General features: G+C 41.9%; 1 protein-coding gene across 3 annotated transcripts in view; it reads left to right on the plus strand.

The window, feature by feature from the left end:
- The window catches only part of parn (poly(A)-specific ribonuclease (deadenylation nuclease)), a 167,848-nt gene that overhangs the window by 117,545 nt on the left and 33,499 nt on the right, over positions 1–16,804 (plus strand). For all 3 annotated transcript variants that reach the window (XM_059979084.1, XM_059979085.1, XM_059979086.1), the window contains exon 22: positions 8,118–8,307. In XM_059979084.1, coding sequence (XP_059835067.1) covers positions 8,118–8,307 — 190 coding nt within the window. The remainder of the gene's footprint in view (positions 1–8,117; positions 8,308–16,804) is intronic.

Raw genomic sequence — 16,804 nt, forward strand, 5'->3', positions numbered from 1 at the left:
ACCTTACCAGGAAGTAAGCCCCATTTGGCATTGTTATCAGAATCTCAGGAACTCACAAGCCTCTCCATGATGACAAAGTGATGATTCTTGAAGAAGAGGCTCCCATAATGGCTTAAAAGTGATCACTGAATTTGGCGTTGAACTTCTTGAAGTAACATACTTCAGATTGTGGAACCTAATTACTGTTGCTTCTGCTTCTCCATCCTTTTATTCGTTTCAGAGATGCAGCAAGGAACAGACCCTTCCGGCTCAAAGAACCGCACCACGCAACAACCCACCTATTTAACCCTAGTCTAATCACAGGACAATTTTACAATGCCCAGTTAGCCTACTAACCATTATGTGTTTGAACTATAGGAGGGAACCAGAGCATCTGAAGGAAACTCACATAGCCACGGAGAGAATGTACAAACTTCTTGCAGATAGTGTTAGAGTTGAACTCTCAACTCTGCCACCCTGAGCTGTGCCAGCCTAACTCTTATCTTTGATGCCTACCTTTGGCTTCTCCATTTTGATTCATTTAAGCAGGCACTGTTTTAAAAATTGTTGTTAATCATTACCATTACAAAGTTACCTCATAATTCCGTACTTTGTGACCCTTGGCATTCTGCAATGAAAGCCTAACTTATATATTGTGGGGTGAATTCCACAAAACTGAAAATCTCCATGCACCTATCCAGCAGAAATTGAAATTTTTGTTTTAGATATCTTTAACATTTGTAAGAAAACCTCGGGAGAGTGAGACTCTGGAGGGCATCACAAGTTTGCACTGCTCTGCACTTCTAATGTAGAGGTAATAAATGAAAAGTACACATTTTTAAGTATAAAGAGCACAGTAGCCCACACGATCTATAAGCATGCTGCTGTCCCATTCTGTGTGGTGCCTGACCTCTATTATTTGAAAAAGCAGATTAAACCATTTAAGGCTTGTAACTTGGCAAGTGACTATTCATTTCACAATGTCTGTGCTGCATTTTGTGTGAGTAGTCCAGCTGTTTTGTTCTGATTCCTGTTGCGTTGCTTTTTAATCTTCCATTGTTTTGTCTATATTTTTTCTTAAGAAATATGTAAACACAAGATCTTCCAGTTTCCAATGGCCACCTTAGAACAACCTCTAGCCTTTCTCCTTGCATTCTCGTAGTGTGATTCTTGGATTGATGATCATTCATGGATTCTCCAACACAAAGAAGCAATCTTTCACCATTTGCAAATTTCTTCTTAATTTCTCGAGAAGATACTGTTGCAAGAATGGCAAAATATGTCAAAGAAGTTGGTGCTCTTTGTGCTTTTTTTTTAACACGTTTGTTACAAAGATAAATTGGGAGCTCTTTAACTCCCCTTTCACAGTTGAGTTGGTCAGCTTAATTTCTCACTAAGGTGTAGCGGTTTGCGTAATGTTAAGTGCCAGCAATCAGGCTTCAATTCTTGCCATTCTCTGTAGGGAATTTGTACTTTCTCCCCATGACCATGTGAGTTTCCTCTGGTGCTCTGGTCTTCTCCCACACGTTAAAGAGATATGGATTTAGGCTTAGTAAGTTGTGGGCATGACAACACTTGGGTGCTATTCCCAGTGCATCCTCAGACTGTGTTAGTTGTTGACACAAATGACACATTTCACTATATATATTTTAATGTACATGCGTCAAATAAAGCTAATCTATCTAGGATTGCTTGCCAAGCCTGAAGGTTAGGTCTCAGACATTTCATCACTAGTTGAGGTGACATCAGTGCACAATTGTGTTGTTTCTGCCAAGTGCTGTCATTAATATAGGTCTGGCTCATTGTTCTGATTGATTGGCTGTCGTGCTGGCCATTAGTCTCTGCTGGGTCCCGGCCAACAACTAGCTGAGTGATCTCCGCCAGCCCATGTCCTTGGTTATTGGCTGTTGTGAGCGCTGGTTCCTCAGGTGTCCATGGCTCACACCTCGGCCCCAATCCCACAGGCGCATAAGTTCATAAATTGCATCTGGTTCAATGTGCTTGTTAATAGAGTCTTCCATTGAGAACCAAACTTCTAAGAATTCTTTCGATTTCTTGTTTTGTGCTTCAGCCAAGATCTTAGTAGTATTTCAGGTGAACTTGCACCCTTCTTTGTCTTCATGTACTGAGATGAGTGACAGGATCGTGGATCCTTACAGCCAGCTGATATTCATGTAGTCTCACACAAAGTTTTCTCCCCATCTGTCCTACATAGGGTTTGGGGCAGTCTCCACATTGGATTTGGTATATTACGTTTGTTCTCTCCATGTGGCTGTTGGATCTTTGGGTCTAAAGACAAGCATTCTGATGGTTAGCTGGATTTATGTGCTACTCTTATTCTGTGTGGTTAGAACAGTCTTGTCGTCATTCCAGAAATATTCCTAATTGGTAAAGTATGAATGCACAAATCATTGACCAGCTACAGGAACATGGGGGAAATCATAGTTGGAGACGAACTGTTATGTAATAATAACTCTGTAGGAGCAAATCCAGATAGCATTGTCACTGCTACCCTGAAGTTATTGAACATCTGTTCTACATATTTTTGGTGGCTCTAGGGGAATGTAAGATTTTTTTTATTCTGTTTGTACTTGAAATAGTTAGAGAAGTAAATGTTTCTTTTGATCAAGTGCAAAATTATTTTGCTGCTCATCTCGAGTAGAAATATGGTGCTTTGGTAGAGTTACTATTGACAACTGGTTTGTGGTAAACGGCTTGTGGGATTTCAGTTTGTCCAGAGGTAGCACGTTTTCTGCCTTGCCTTTGCAGTTATCTACAGATGTGCTATTATTCCCAAAACTTGTACAATGCAAAGTTAACGTCAAAGTTCAAGGTAAATTAATTATCAAAGTGCGTACATGTTGCCATATACAACCCTGGGATTCATTTTCTTGCAGGCATTCACAGTAGATGCAAAAAAAAATCTATAGAATCAATGAAAACTGCAAAGACGGGCAAACAGCCAATGTGCAAAAGATGACAAATTGTGCAAATATACAGATAATAATTATAATAAATAATATTGAGAACATGAGTTGTCGAGTCCTTGGAAGTGAGTACATAGGTTGTGGAATCAGTTCAGTGTTGTGGTGATTGAAGTTATCAAACCTGGTTCAGGAGCCTGATGGTTGAGGTGTAATAACTGTTCCTGAACCTGGTAGTGTGGGACAGCACTGGAATTAATGCCTCAATTAGTAATTCTTTATTTTAAATTTTAATAAAAACTTAATATTGCGTCTGTACAACACTGGACTATTATAATACATTGAAACTGTTCGTAAGTGGTGCACATACCTATTATTACAAACTTCTGTTTCTACATACTATATTTTCTCTCCTTCGGGCAGTAGTTTCAAATGATCCATTACCTCCACAGTTAAGAAATAGTGCAGCTTTTTGGTTAAAGATTCACTTTTGTACATTTTGTGACTTCGGATAAGTTTTGTTTTGATAATTTTCTTGTCTAAATTCAGCAGCTTTGTCATGCAGAGGGAGAAATGTTTCTTGCATTTAAAGATAAATTTTATTTGTCACATGTACATTGAAACATACAGTGAAATGTGTTGTTTGCATCAATGACCGATCCATTCTGGGGATGCGTTGGGGCAGCCTGGAAGAGTCACCATGCTTCTGGGGCCAGCGGGAGCATGCTCTCAACTTACTAACCCTAACTTGTATGTCTTTGGAATGTGGGAGGAAAGCAGAGCACCCAGAGGAAACCCACGTGAGAATGTACAGACAGCAGTAGAATTGAATCCCGATCATGGATTGTTGGTGCTGTAAGTGATGCTGACCACAATGCTACCAAAGTGGAATATTGTGTTCTCAACCATCTGAGCCACAATGGGGCAAGATATACTAATGAGCCTATTCATCTTCTGAAGTGTTGGCAATCAAACCGTGTCTCGGCATATACATCAAAGACAATGTGCTGAAAACTAGCTTTGACATGAAGTGACTCTCGTTGATTATTCTATTGATCCAGGTTCATTATAAAGAATTTTTACCAAGTCTATAGTAGGAATTGAGTTGGTCTTAACCGGTAGAAGTATGTATAATTTAGAATTCTGTACATCCTGAAATTTGTTCAGGATTTTATCAATTTGAATTTTGTGAACAACAGTTATATAGAGACATTATAATTTAAAGTGGTAGACTATAGCTAAAGCTGCTTTGATTACAGCTTTCCACCTCTATGTCTCCAGGACCCAGTATGAGCTTATTTTACATCTTCACCAGCCTTTAGTGCCCCACTGATTTTACCTCGGTGATTTGACAGCTGTTAGCCTCTTGAAATCCTACTGGTTTGTCAAAGCATATGGGTAAAATTGTGCATTTAGAATTCTGAACACTGAAAGGTAATTCCATCTTTGAAGGCTGTATAATATTTTTGAGAGGGGGGTCTTTTATCGCTCTTCTGCAGTTTCTTTTATGTATTAAGGGAAAAAACAGAGCTCCAAATAGATTTGAGACTAGCCAGACAATTTGGTCAGCATGGACAAAGTTGTGCTGAAGGACCTGTTGCTGTGTTGCGTCTTGAGCAATGTCCACTTCTATGTTTCTGTTTCTCTCCTCCCTTACGTGAGCATTATTTGGCATCTGTCCAAAGAACCAATGCTTGGAATTTTCTTGTCTAGGATGCTGCATGGTGAAACCGTGCTAATGCAGTCATGCTGATTTCCTGATCTCATATCATGTTGTCTGAAAATGCCAAGAGGAAAGAAATGTCTTGGAACTTGTTCCTTCTGGCAATAGTAGTCTTTGCAGCAATTATCATTTAGTTTGGCGGAAGTATAAGACCATTGTGACTCGGGGAGGGAGGTCTTTTACTATCCGCTCTGAAGAGACTGGACTAGGGTATTTAACACTTGAAAGGCTAAACTATGTTGAGATGATTGCTGAAATCACCTCAATGGTACAACACCACTGTAAAGTCTTTCCTAAGCTCCGAGCATTTGTGTTTGCAGATGCTGTAGAAGGAAAAGAGAGCAAATAGTCATAGAGCAAGATAGCACAGGAACAGGTGCCCACCTGGTTTATGCCAAATCATTATCCAGCCTAGTTCCACCGACCTGGATCCATTGCCCTCCCTACTCCTCCCATCCGTTTAGTTATCCAAACTTCCCTTAAATATTGAAATTAAACCCTTATCCACCACTTCCATTGGCGGCTTGTTCACACTCTTAACACCCTCTGAGTGAAGAAGTTCCCCGTCACATTCCCCTTAGACATTTTGCCTTTCACCCTTAACTCACAACCCTGAGTCCTGATAAAGGGTTTCGGCCTAAAACGCTGACTCTGTTCCTCTCCATAAAACGTAGGAGCAGAATTGGGCCATTTGGCCCAATGACCTGGCCCCCACAGCTGCATGTGGCAACGAATTCCACAAATTCACCACCTTCCGGCTAAAGAATGTAATTCTGTGGATGCTGTCTGCCCTGCTGAGTTTCCCCTGTTACGAACCCCATAACTGGGTTACTTACCAGCAAAGGTAGAGGCGTCCGTTGAAGTCCGATGATACTATTTTTAACAGTATTAGTAAAAATACACAAAAATAATATCAGTGCAAATATACAGATAATATACGTCGTCAATACTAAACCTAAAAGTGTGGGTATAATAATAATCAATAAGAAAAAAGCTCTATTGTTGTCTAGGGGATAATGAATTGTCCGATGGAAATATAAAGTTCACTGCAGTTCAAACAAGCTGCCGCCATTTGTCACTGTGCTGCAATTGTTGGAGAGAGAGAAAAATAGGAGAATGGGAACATTTACTGCTACGGGTTTTGCCAACCTTCCTTTATGATTTCAATCCGTCAGGTGTCTCATTGTCGTGGCCGTTCAAGTGTGACCTCTCCTTTAGCTAAACCATTCTTCCGTGATGAGCCCGCCACCCAGGCAAGGGAGGACACACACGAACTCCCACCGGCTTCACTATAACACGCTGTCACTGGATTTCTAGCATTTCTCCTGGTGCGTCTAAAGGGGTTGTTCCCCAGACCCCTCTTTTATCCTTACTCAGGGGGTCGCAGATGTCAATCAGGTTGGGATGATGCAATCCCTCAACCAGACCACTCTGGTTGTCCCCTGAGGGGCTTCAATGAATAGTACAGTACTCAATACACAATTCCTTTTCCAAGAGACAATGGCAGTCATCAGTGGTTCCGTTCCGCTTATGTCAGGAGACGTTCCACCTGGTTGTGTATTCTGTGTGTCTCTCTCTCATTTCCTGGGTCTCAGACCCGAAATAATAGCGATATTGCGATTCTCAAAAAGGAGGGAGGCGGGCATTGGCGATTCGGGACCCTTTTGCCCATCAGATTTGCTCCACCTTCGTAACACCTCCAGCATTCTGTGTGTGTGTTACTCTGGATTTTCTGAATCGCTCTCATTTATTACCTCTAGTTGCAGTCCCACCCAACCTCGGTAGGAAAAGCCTGCTTGCATTTGCCCTATCTGTGCCTCCATAATTTTATATGTCTCTATCAAATCTTCCCTCGTTCTCCTACACTCTGGTAAACAAAGTCCTAACTTATTCAACCTTTCCCTGTAGCTCAGGTCCTCATGTCCCAGCAATTTTTTCTGTTCGCTTTCAATCTTATTCAAACCTTCATTTAGGTCAATGTCTCGTACAACTTCAGCATAACATCAGTTGTATCTTGATGAGACATGGGTTTTTCGGGGGGGGGGGGGGAAGTGAGAAAAGAGATTTTGAAATTAGAGGTAAGGTGGGGAGTAAGTCAGTGGTGTAAGGTTCTAACTAAAAGGAAAATAGCTGTTCGGGAAGGGGGAGAGTCAGTTGAAAGGGAGTGATGGCCACTTCAGCAATTCCAGTGAGTTGGGTAATGGAATAAACAAAGCAGCAAGTTTTCAGGGAAGTAGGGGATCACCCCTGATGTATGACTGGGCCAAGTTTACGGTGAGTCTGCAATCATTTACAGCAGGTTAATGATTAGAGTTGCTCAGGCTGGGCAGTTCAATGGAGTTGATGCTTTGGGTCAAGTCCGTAGATATTCTGGAAGCAGACGCCAAAGAGGTAATGATTGTTGAACCACCTTCAGTATCTCTGTTGTCAACAGTGGGAGAAGTGAACTTGCCAGCACCATAGATCGTCTCCAGCAGATGAGCTGAGCTGTGAAGCTCAGAGAATGAGATAGTTGATGGCTTTCTCTTGCTGGGCCGAGTTGTCCCAGTGAGCTCTCTGGAAGGAAAAGGATCAGCTGGGCCCAAAGGAAAGCAACAAGTTAACTCAAAGAATTAGAAACTTGAATGATAGCAAGAGAATGGTGGAGGGTTAACGTACAAATTTTCTGGCAGTGAAGTATTTGGGAGAGAAGCAGCAAAAGGAGAAGGACTCAATAATAGGAACTGCTCTGCCTAATCCCATGAGAACTGCAAAGTAGTGGACACAGCTCAGCACATCACAACACCCAGCCTCCCCTCCATGGACAATTGTCTGTACTTGCTGCCTCAATAAAGCAGCCAGCAAAATCAAGACCCCATCCACCCCAGATATTCACTCATCTCCCCTCTCCCATCGGGCAGAACGTACAAAAACCTGAAAGCAGATACCACCAGGCTCAAGGACAGCTTTATCCCACTGTCATCAGATTTTTGAATGGACCTCCGGTGTGATGAGGTGAATTCTTGGCTTTGCAATCTACCGCACTTTTTCAGTAGCTTTTACACATTGTTCTGCATTGTTATTGTTTTACCTTGTTCTAGCTCGACGCACTGGGTAATAATTTGATCTGTATAAACCGTACGCAAGGCAAGCTTTTCACTATCTTGGTATATGTGACAATAGTCAACCAACACCAATAGAAATGGGATAGAAATTATATCAATAGGTGCAAATGCAAAATGCATGCAACTTCAGATACAGATTCAGATTCAGATTTCTTGTACTTTTATTAATAAAAGTACAAGAAATCAAGAAGGTTTGTTCTGTGGCATCAAATCTCATTTCCGCACTGGCAAAAAGAATGTGTTTAAGTAGTAAAACCAGGTCCTGTGAATTATTCTGACATCCTGTCATGAATTCAGTGGTCAAAGCTAATTGACTTTTTGCACACACTTGTCTGCTAGTCATTTGGTGCCTGTTTCTTCAAATTCTCCCACTATGCTTCATTGCAGCTGTAAACACCAGCAGGTATGCGGAGAGTTACCGAATCCAGACATATGCAGAGTACATAGAAAAGAAACAAGAGGAGAAGCAAACCAAGCGGAAGTGGACAGAGGAGAGCTGGCGGGAAGTGGAAAGAAAGAGGCTAAAAATCCAGTACACTCCACAACCTTACCTTAGCCAGATGTTTGATTTTAACAGGTGAGTGTTTCCAGATTATATTTGAAAGGAAGTTCACAGCATCATAAACAATGGTAGACTCTATCTTCTGTTCTTTGCAATAGATAATTAAGTTAAAATGTAACAACAGCACTTTGGGAAGAAATGAGGACTAAATAGAAGCAGGAGAAGGCTACTTGAACCAGTCAACTCACTCCGGTATTCAATAAAATTATAGCTGATCTACCAAAACCCCCTGAATTCCTTTGCTATCCTTTAGTCTCTGCTATCTCTGAATATAATCAGAAAGCTTGGAGTTCAAAGTAAATTTATTATCAAAGTACATACATGTCACCTTAAACAATCCAGAGATTCATTTTCTTGTGGGCATTCACAGTAAGTATAAAGAAGCACATTAGTATCAATGAAAGATTATGTCCAACAGGATGGATGAACAACCAATGTGTGAATCCAAAAATAAAAAAGTAATAGTGATAATAGATAAGCAGTAAGAACATGAGGTGAAGAGTGCTTGAAAGTGAGTCCATGGGTTGAGGGAACAGTGAGTGAAGTTGAGTGACATCAAGAGTGTGATGGTTCAGGGGTGATAACTGTTCCTGAACCTGGTGGTGTGGGTCTTGAAGCTCTTATGCCTCCTTCCTGAATTTAGTATTTGAAGCTAGTTGACTTTTTTGCATGCACTCTCTTGCCTTGATACTTGTTAGGTGGGCTTTTTTTGTGCCTGTTTCTTCAAATGGGACTTATGTGTGGGACCCATGACAGATCCTCTGAAGTTATAACGCCAAGGAATTTAAATTTGCTGATCCATTCCACCTTTGTTCCCCTGATGAGGGCTGACTTGTGGTCCTCTGCTTTGCTCCTCCTGAAGTCAATAATCAGCTCTTTGGTCTTGCTGACATTGAGTGAGAGGTTGTTGAGGCACACTCAGCCAATTTTTCAATCTCCCCCCTACAAGTTGATGTGTCACCACCTTTGATTTGGCATATGACTGCAGACTTAAAGATGGCATTGGAGCTGTGCTTAGCCTCACAGTTATAAGTATAAATCAAGTAGAGTAGGGGGATAAGCATACAACTTGTTGCTACACCTGTGCTGATGGTGATTAGAGGAGACGTTTTTGCCAATCTGAACTAACTTTGGTCTGCAAGTGAGGAATTCGAGGATCCAGCTGCACAAGGAGGTCTGGAAGCTTATTGATTAGTTTTGAGGGGATGATAGTATTGAATGCTGAACTGTAGTACTTGAAGAGCATCCTGATAACTGTCCAGATGATCCAGAGTTCATTGAAGAGACAATGAACTGGCCATCAGTTGCTGACCTATTGTAATGATTGGCAAATTGGAGCACAACATATTACATACTTAACATTTTAAGAAAAGCTTCTTCCTGTCTACCATCACATTTCTTAATGGTCTCATGAACGTTGCCTTTCTATTTTGCTCTTTTTGCCCTATTTATTTATTATTTTATACTCTTTATTATAACGTAGCAATTTTATTTTAGGTGTTGCACGGTACTACTGTCACAAAACAAGTGTCACAACTTACATCAGTAACAATAAACTTGATTCTGGTGAGGGGCTGAGTTGGAGAATTCCAAAGATTTACCACCATCTGGCTAGAGAAATAGTCATCTCAGTTTTGAATTGCTCATTTTGATCTGTGATCCTTTGTTTTAAACATATACCACCCTTGGGAAAATTCCCCTTTGCATCTACTGTGTCAATCTTTTTTTTTAAAAGTCCATAGATTCCAATGAGATTACCTACTATTCTTCCAGGCCTTCAGTGCACCAACTGAAGCAGCTTAAGAAAGTAGCTGTACACCTTTTTAATGTGGGTAACTGCCATAAGCTTTCAACACCCTCACCTTGTAAATAAATTATCTGGAATCATGAAAAATTTTTCTATTTCTGTAAATTAAGATGAACACCTTCCATTACAGCTCTTGTATTTGTAAATTAAAATTGCAACATCAAAGGTTTTAATATTCTAATTTGAATCATTAGACTCAAACACACATTTCAAAATTAACTTCTTTTCTCTGAACATTCCCAAGCATTGCAAGTAGTTTAGTGGTCGTGGTATTTCGAAATTCTAGAATGAAAAGCCACCAAGAGAAAAGAGCAAGGGAAAATCTGATGTAGATTAACGTGGCTCCTATGACACATTCTTGCTTTTTAATTAAACATTCAGTCTGGAAAATGTTAACTTGTCAGCAGCTGTATTGGAGAAATTGGGACTTCACTGAAATGGTCAGGGGCTGAATCTGATTAAGTAGCTTATGATTTTTAAAGAAATGCCCTAAGTTAACCAGTGCTATAATTTGAAACAGCAGTTTGCAAATGAGACATTTTATGTCTCATTTTATCAAGTGAATTCTTTTGTAAACAATCCTTAAGTTGTCAGTATGAATTTAACAGGTTAGGTGAGGAAAATTAGCATATTTGCAATGTACAACTAGGGGCTTTTGCTTATAAGTACAAGCTGTAGTTTTCAATAAGTTTTGGTTTTAATTCACAAGCCATCACATAATGTAATAATGTGAGTGACCTAGTGTGAGATAGTAACTGGCGATTGAATGATGTATAGTTGCCTGCAGGATTCAATTTCCACCGTGGCTTCATCAAAGCCACGGTTTCTTAAATAATTAGGGTCCAGCATTCATTCAATGGTTCCATGATTCAATCTAACATTGGAAAATGCATACAATATACAACCTGAAATTCTTGCTCTTCACAGGCGGGGAAAAAACCCAAAGAAAGAATGACAAAAAATATTAAAACCCTCAGACCCCTCCCCTCTCCCACACATAAGCAATCCTCCATTCCCCTCCCTCCACTTGCTCCAGCAAAAAGCTCAGCCCCCCCACCACCCACTATGCAAGCAATAGTAAAGCCCCAAAAAGACCATGATATAGAGTAGTGGTCACCAATCTTTTTAAGCCCAAGATCCCCTACCTCGGCCTTAGTGAAAGGCAACAAGGCAAGATCGACCCCAGAGCGATTAGTTACATGCATGCGCACCGGGGCAGAAAAAAAACGGAAGTAAAACCCCGCAACCCAGAAGTAGAAATAATGTATGATCATCAGGGGTACCCCCCCCCCCCCTTTTTGCACCACGGACCAGTTTAATGTTGACAATATTTTTCCGGACTGGCTGACAGGGGAGAGGTGTTAATCATGACCAGAGTACAGCAATACTCAAAGCAGGTTCCTTAAGTCCAGTCTATTCCGCAATTTAGTTTTTGCAGCTCTCGGCAGTTAGCTTCTGTCCCGCTTGCTCACGTTTTTCCACTGAAAAAACTCAGTGGGTTTGTCATTAAGTGCAGGGTGCTTAGACTCAGGTACCGGAGCAGTTTTGAGGGCTTCATTGCCTCATTAGACAGCCTCCCAGCCCGAATTCAAGCTTCCCGCCACCAGCCGCCTTGGTCAGGTGCGGCTGGTCGTGGGCGGGGTAAGAGGACAAGGTAAGGGCCGGAGGTCCCTGTGCCAGGGCCGCGGCGGTCACAGTCCGGAGAGGGCGACTGACCAAGCGGTGAGAACAACAGGACGTGCACCCGCCTCTCTTGTAGGATCTATTGGCCAACAAAAGTTTGTTTCAGTAGATCGCAGCGCAGTAGCTGCTCTGCTACTTATGAAACCCTCAGCCCGAATTAGGTCGTCAGCACCGGGTTCCCCACTAATATTTGGTGTGCTAAACAGGTTTAGAGGAGGCGCCCATCCTTCCACACTCGGGGCCAGTAGCAACTGCACTTCCTGTGGGCCGTGCGAGGCCAACCAGTGACTGCTGGCGTGAGGGTATCGTAATGACCTCACGTGCATTCAAGTTCAGCAGTGGGCGTGACAGGGAATGAGGAAAGGTGCAGCTGACTCATCATTTCCTCGAGGCCTGGTGGTTGGGGACCACTGAATTACACTGTGCAGTGTGGGGGAGCTACATGCATGCACACTGGGCAGAAAGAACGGAACTAAAACCCCGCAACCCGGAAACAATCTCAACAGTATTTGTGTATTTATTTTTCTTTTTTCTCGGGATCTGCTGGGAAGGTCTCAAAGATTGACCAGTCGATCGTGATCAACGGGTTGACGACCACTAATATAGAGTCAACCAAAAACTACTGTCCATCCCAACACTTCGCCATCTCAGACAGGCTCTCTCTGACTCACAAGAGAGACAAGGAGATGTGGCTCCTACCACAACGAGAGGGGAGACCATCAGCTCGCTCTTTCAGTGTTGCAATCTGCTGCATCGCTTGTCTGACTTCCCTGACTTGACCAACAGAATCTCACTCACCATTGTGTGTGAGAGAGAGAGAGAGAGAGAGAGAGAGACACAGAGATCACTCAACAGCAGGGCCCTTCAAACAACAGCGCACACCACCTGCTGTCCCAGTGTTTCAATCTCCCATGATGCTTCAGTCACCGATATCGGTGAGGAGCCTTCATACTCCGGGCCGCACCCCGAAGGCACACGTCTTCCAAACCACACCTGGAGATAACAAAATGCCAGGCCGCATGGCGAGTGCAGAAATGAGAACCTGCCACCTGTGGAGAACCGTGGTTTGAGTGGCAGCTGAAGTTCACAGACTCTGACAGGACCCCAGCCACTTTGAAAATTAGAGAGAATGAAAAGGAAGAATAAACTGTTTCCTGGATGAACTGGAATAAGTCTTGAGCGTGTAGATATTAAGGAAGAAGATGTGCTGGAGCTTTTGGAAAGCATTAAGTTGGATAAGTCACAGGCTACTGTGGGAGGCGGGGGAGGAGATTGCTGAGCCTCTGGCGATGATCTTTGTATCATCAATGGGGGCAGGAGAGGCACCAAAGGATTGGAGGGTTGCAGATGTTGTTCCCTTATTCAAGAAAGGGAGTAGAGATAGCCCAGGAAATTATAGGCCTATGAGTCTTACCTCAGTGGTTGGTAAATTAATAGAGAGGCAGGATTTATGAATGTTTGGAGAGGCATAATATGATTAGGAATAGTCAGTATGATTTTGTCAAAGGTAGGTCATGCCTTACGAGCCTGATTTTGAACTTTTTGAGGATTGATGAGGGTAGAGCAGTAGGTGTAGTGTATATGGATTTCAGCAAGGCAGTTGATAAGGTGCACCATGCAAGGCTTATTGACAAAGTAAGGAGACATGGGATCCAAGGGGACATTGCTTTGTGGATCCAGAACTGGCTTGCCCACAGAAGGCAAAGAATGGTTGTAGACCGGGTCATATTCTGCATGTAGGTCGGTGACCAGTGGTGTGCCTCAGGGATCTGTTCTGGGACCCTTACTCTTCGTGATTTTTATAAATGACCTGGATGAGGAAGTGGAGGGATGGGTTAATAAGTTTGCTGATGACACAAAGGTTGGAGGTGTTGTGGACAGTGTGGAGGGCTGTCAGAGGTTGCAGTGGGACACTGATAGGATACAAAACTGGGCTGAGAAGTGGCAGATGGACTTCAACCCAGATAAGTGTGAGGTGGTTCAATTTGGTAGATCAATTATGATGGCAGAATATAGTATTAATGGTAAGACTCTTAGCAGTGTGAAGGATCAGAGGAATCTTGGGGTCGGATTCCACAGGCCACTCAAAGCTGCTGTGCAGGGTGACTCTGTGGTTAAGAAAGCGACGGTGCATTGGCCTTCATCAATCGTGGGATTGAGTTTAGAAGCCAAGAGGTAATGTTGCAGCTATATAGGACCCTGCTCAGACCCCACTTGGAGTACTGGGCTCAGTTCTGGTCGCCTCACTACAGGAAAAATGTGGAAACCATAGAAAGGGTGCAGAGGAGATTTACAAGGATGTTGCCTGGATTAGGAAGCATGCTTTATGAGAATAGGTTGGGTGAACTCGGCCTTTGCTCCTTGGGGCGATGGAGGATGAGAGGTGACCTCATAGAGGTGTATAAGATGATGAGAGGCATTGATCGTGTGGATAGTTAGAGGCTTTTGCCCAGGGCTGAAATGGCTAGCACAAGAGGGCATGGTTTTAAGCTGCTTGGAAGTAGGTACAGAGATTATGTCGGGTAAGTTTTTTACGCAGAGTGGTGAGTGTGTGGAATGGGCTGCTGGCGACGGTGGTGGTCTTTTAAGGGTCAATAAGGGTCAATAGGGTCTTTTAAGAGACTCCTGGATAGGTACATGGAGCTCAGAAAAATAGAAGGCTATGGGTAACCTGTGGTAATTTCTAAGGTAAGGACATGTTCGGCACAGCTTTGTTGGCCAAAGGGTCTATATTGTGCTGTAGGTTTTCTATGTTTCTATGAAGTCATCTGGGTCTGTAAAAACCTCTAGTTCTATCTTCAGTTCCTCCCATTCAAGTGGCAATTAAAAAATAACTAAGTAGCATGTTAGTATCTTCTGTATATGTGATGTAATGATGCAGGTAGCAGTAAGGTATGAAAATAGTGGTCTATCTAAGCCATTGCCTTTGTCTATTGGAAGTTGACATGTTGGCTAAGTTGTAGGGTCCAGAATTCTAAATTGAATTGTTTTGAGCATCAAGGTTCTCTCTTTTTTTTAAGAAGATTTAATGCAGATTTCCAAATTCCAAATTTGCTGTAAGGTAGCAGGAAAGAGTATTTGAGGAACTGAGTCAGTGATGATCTTATTAAACGGTGGATTCAGATTTAGATTCATTTATCACATCTACGTTGAAATATGGAAAAAATAAAAGGGTAGACTATTTTCTAAATGAAGAGAAAATTCAAAACCCAGGGCACAAAGAGTCTTGGGAGCCCTTGTGCAGGCTTTCCTAAAGGTCCGTTTGTAGTGTGAGTCTATGGTGAAGAACACAAATGCAATGTTAGCATTCATTTCAAGAAGATTAGAATATGAAAGCAAGGATGCAATATTAAGACTTTATAAAACACTGGTGAGGCCTCATTTGGAACGTTGTGAGCAGTTTTGGAACCCTTGTCTAAGAAAGGATGTGCTGACACTGGAGAGGGTTCAAAGGAGGTTCACAAAAATGATCCCAGGATTGAACAGCTTGTCATATAAAGAGCATTTGATGGCTGTGGGCCCGTATTTACCAGAATTCAGAAGAATGAGGGGTGAACTCAATTGAAACCTATTGAAAAATGAAAGGCCTTGATAGAGTGGATGTGGAGAGGATGTTTCCTATGGTGGGATCGTCTAGAATCAGAGTAGAGAGGCATCCTTTTAGAATGGAGATGAGGAAGAATTTCTTTAGCCAGAGAGTGATGAACCTGTGGAATTCTTTGTCGGAGGCAGCTGTTGACGCCAAGTCCTTATGTATGTTTAAGGCAGAGGCTGATTCTTGCTCACTCTTTATTTAAGCATGTAAACTAAATAAAAGTAACATTCCAGCAAGCAAATTATTTTAACTTGCATGGAATGCGTGTAACGCGTGGTTTTTCCCAGGAGCTCCGGTTTCCTCCACGCCCATGGTTAGGTTAGGGTTAATCGGGGCAGCGTGACTCAAAGGGCCTACTACGCACTGCATCACTAAATAAACACCGAGTGAACTGAATAGATGTATTTTTGCTTTTTGAAAGTAAAAGTAAATTTATTATCAAAGTACATGTATGTCACAATATATCATCCTGAGATTTGTTTTCTAATGGGCTTATTCAATAAATCTATAGAATAACAATTATTTCAAAATCAACATACCAACTTGGACAATCAACCAGAGTGCAAAAGACGACAAACTGTGCAAATATGAAAAGAATGAAATAATAATAATAATAATAAGCAATAAATATCGAGAACATAAGATGAAGAGTCCTCAAAAATAAGTCCATTGGTTGCGGGAACATTTCAATGATGGGGCAAGTGAAGTTGAGTGAAATTATTCAAGAGCCTGATGGTTGAAGGGTAGTAACTGTTTCTTAACTTGGTGGTGTGAGTCCTGAGGCTCCTGTAACACCTTCCTGATGGCAGCAGCAACATCTGAATCCAAAGCTTTTGCTCTTGAATCTGTCCCAAGTTTGTTTATTTTCTGTCACTTTTCAAGTTTCCCTCTTTAACCTTCTTGTACTTCCAATCCATAGATGCTGCACACTCTTCTGATTCCTAGTTTAAGATTAACGATCTTTTAAATTTAACTTTATTTGTCACATGTACATTGGAGCGTACAGTGAAATGAGTTGTTTGTGCCAAAGACCAACCACAGTCAGAAAATGTTCTGGGGGGTGGGGGGCCCATCTCACAAGTGTCACCACGCTTCCTGCACCAACATAGCGTATCCACAACTTACTAGCCCTAACTCTTACATCTTTGCGATGTGGGATGAAACTCGGAGGAAATCCATGCATTCATGGGGTGAACTTACAAACTCCTTACAGATAGCAACAGGAATTAAACCCTGATCGCTGATGCTGTAAAGTATGATGCTACTATACTATCTGTATTATTACCACACTGCTTAAAACTATGTCTTTTACTTTGGTAAGTATCTTTGCTCTCTCAAAGTTCAAAATAAATCTTTAATCAATGTATGTATATGTTACCATATGCTACCTTGAGATTTATTTTCTTGCAGGTATTTACAGGAAAAAA

This window comes from Hypanus sabinus, chromosome 9 (genome assembly GCF_030144855.1).
Source record: "Hypanus sabinus isolate sHypSab1 chromosome 9, sHypSab1.hap1, whole genome shotgun sequence".
NCBI lineage: Eukaryota > Metazoa > Chordata > Chondrichthyes > Myliobatiformes > Dasyatidae > Hypanus > Hypanus sabinus.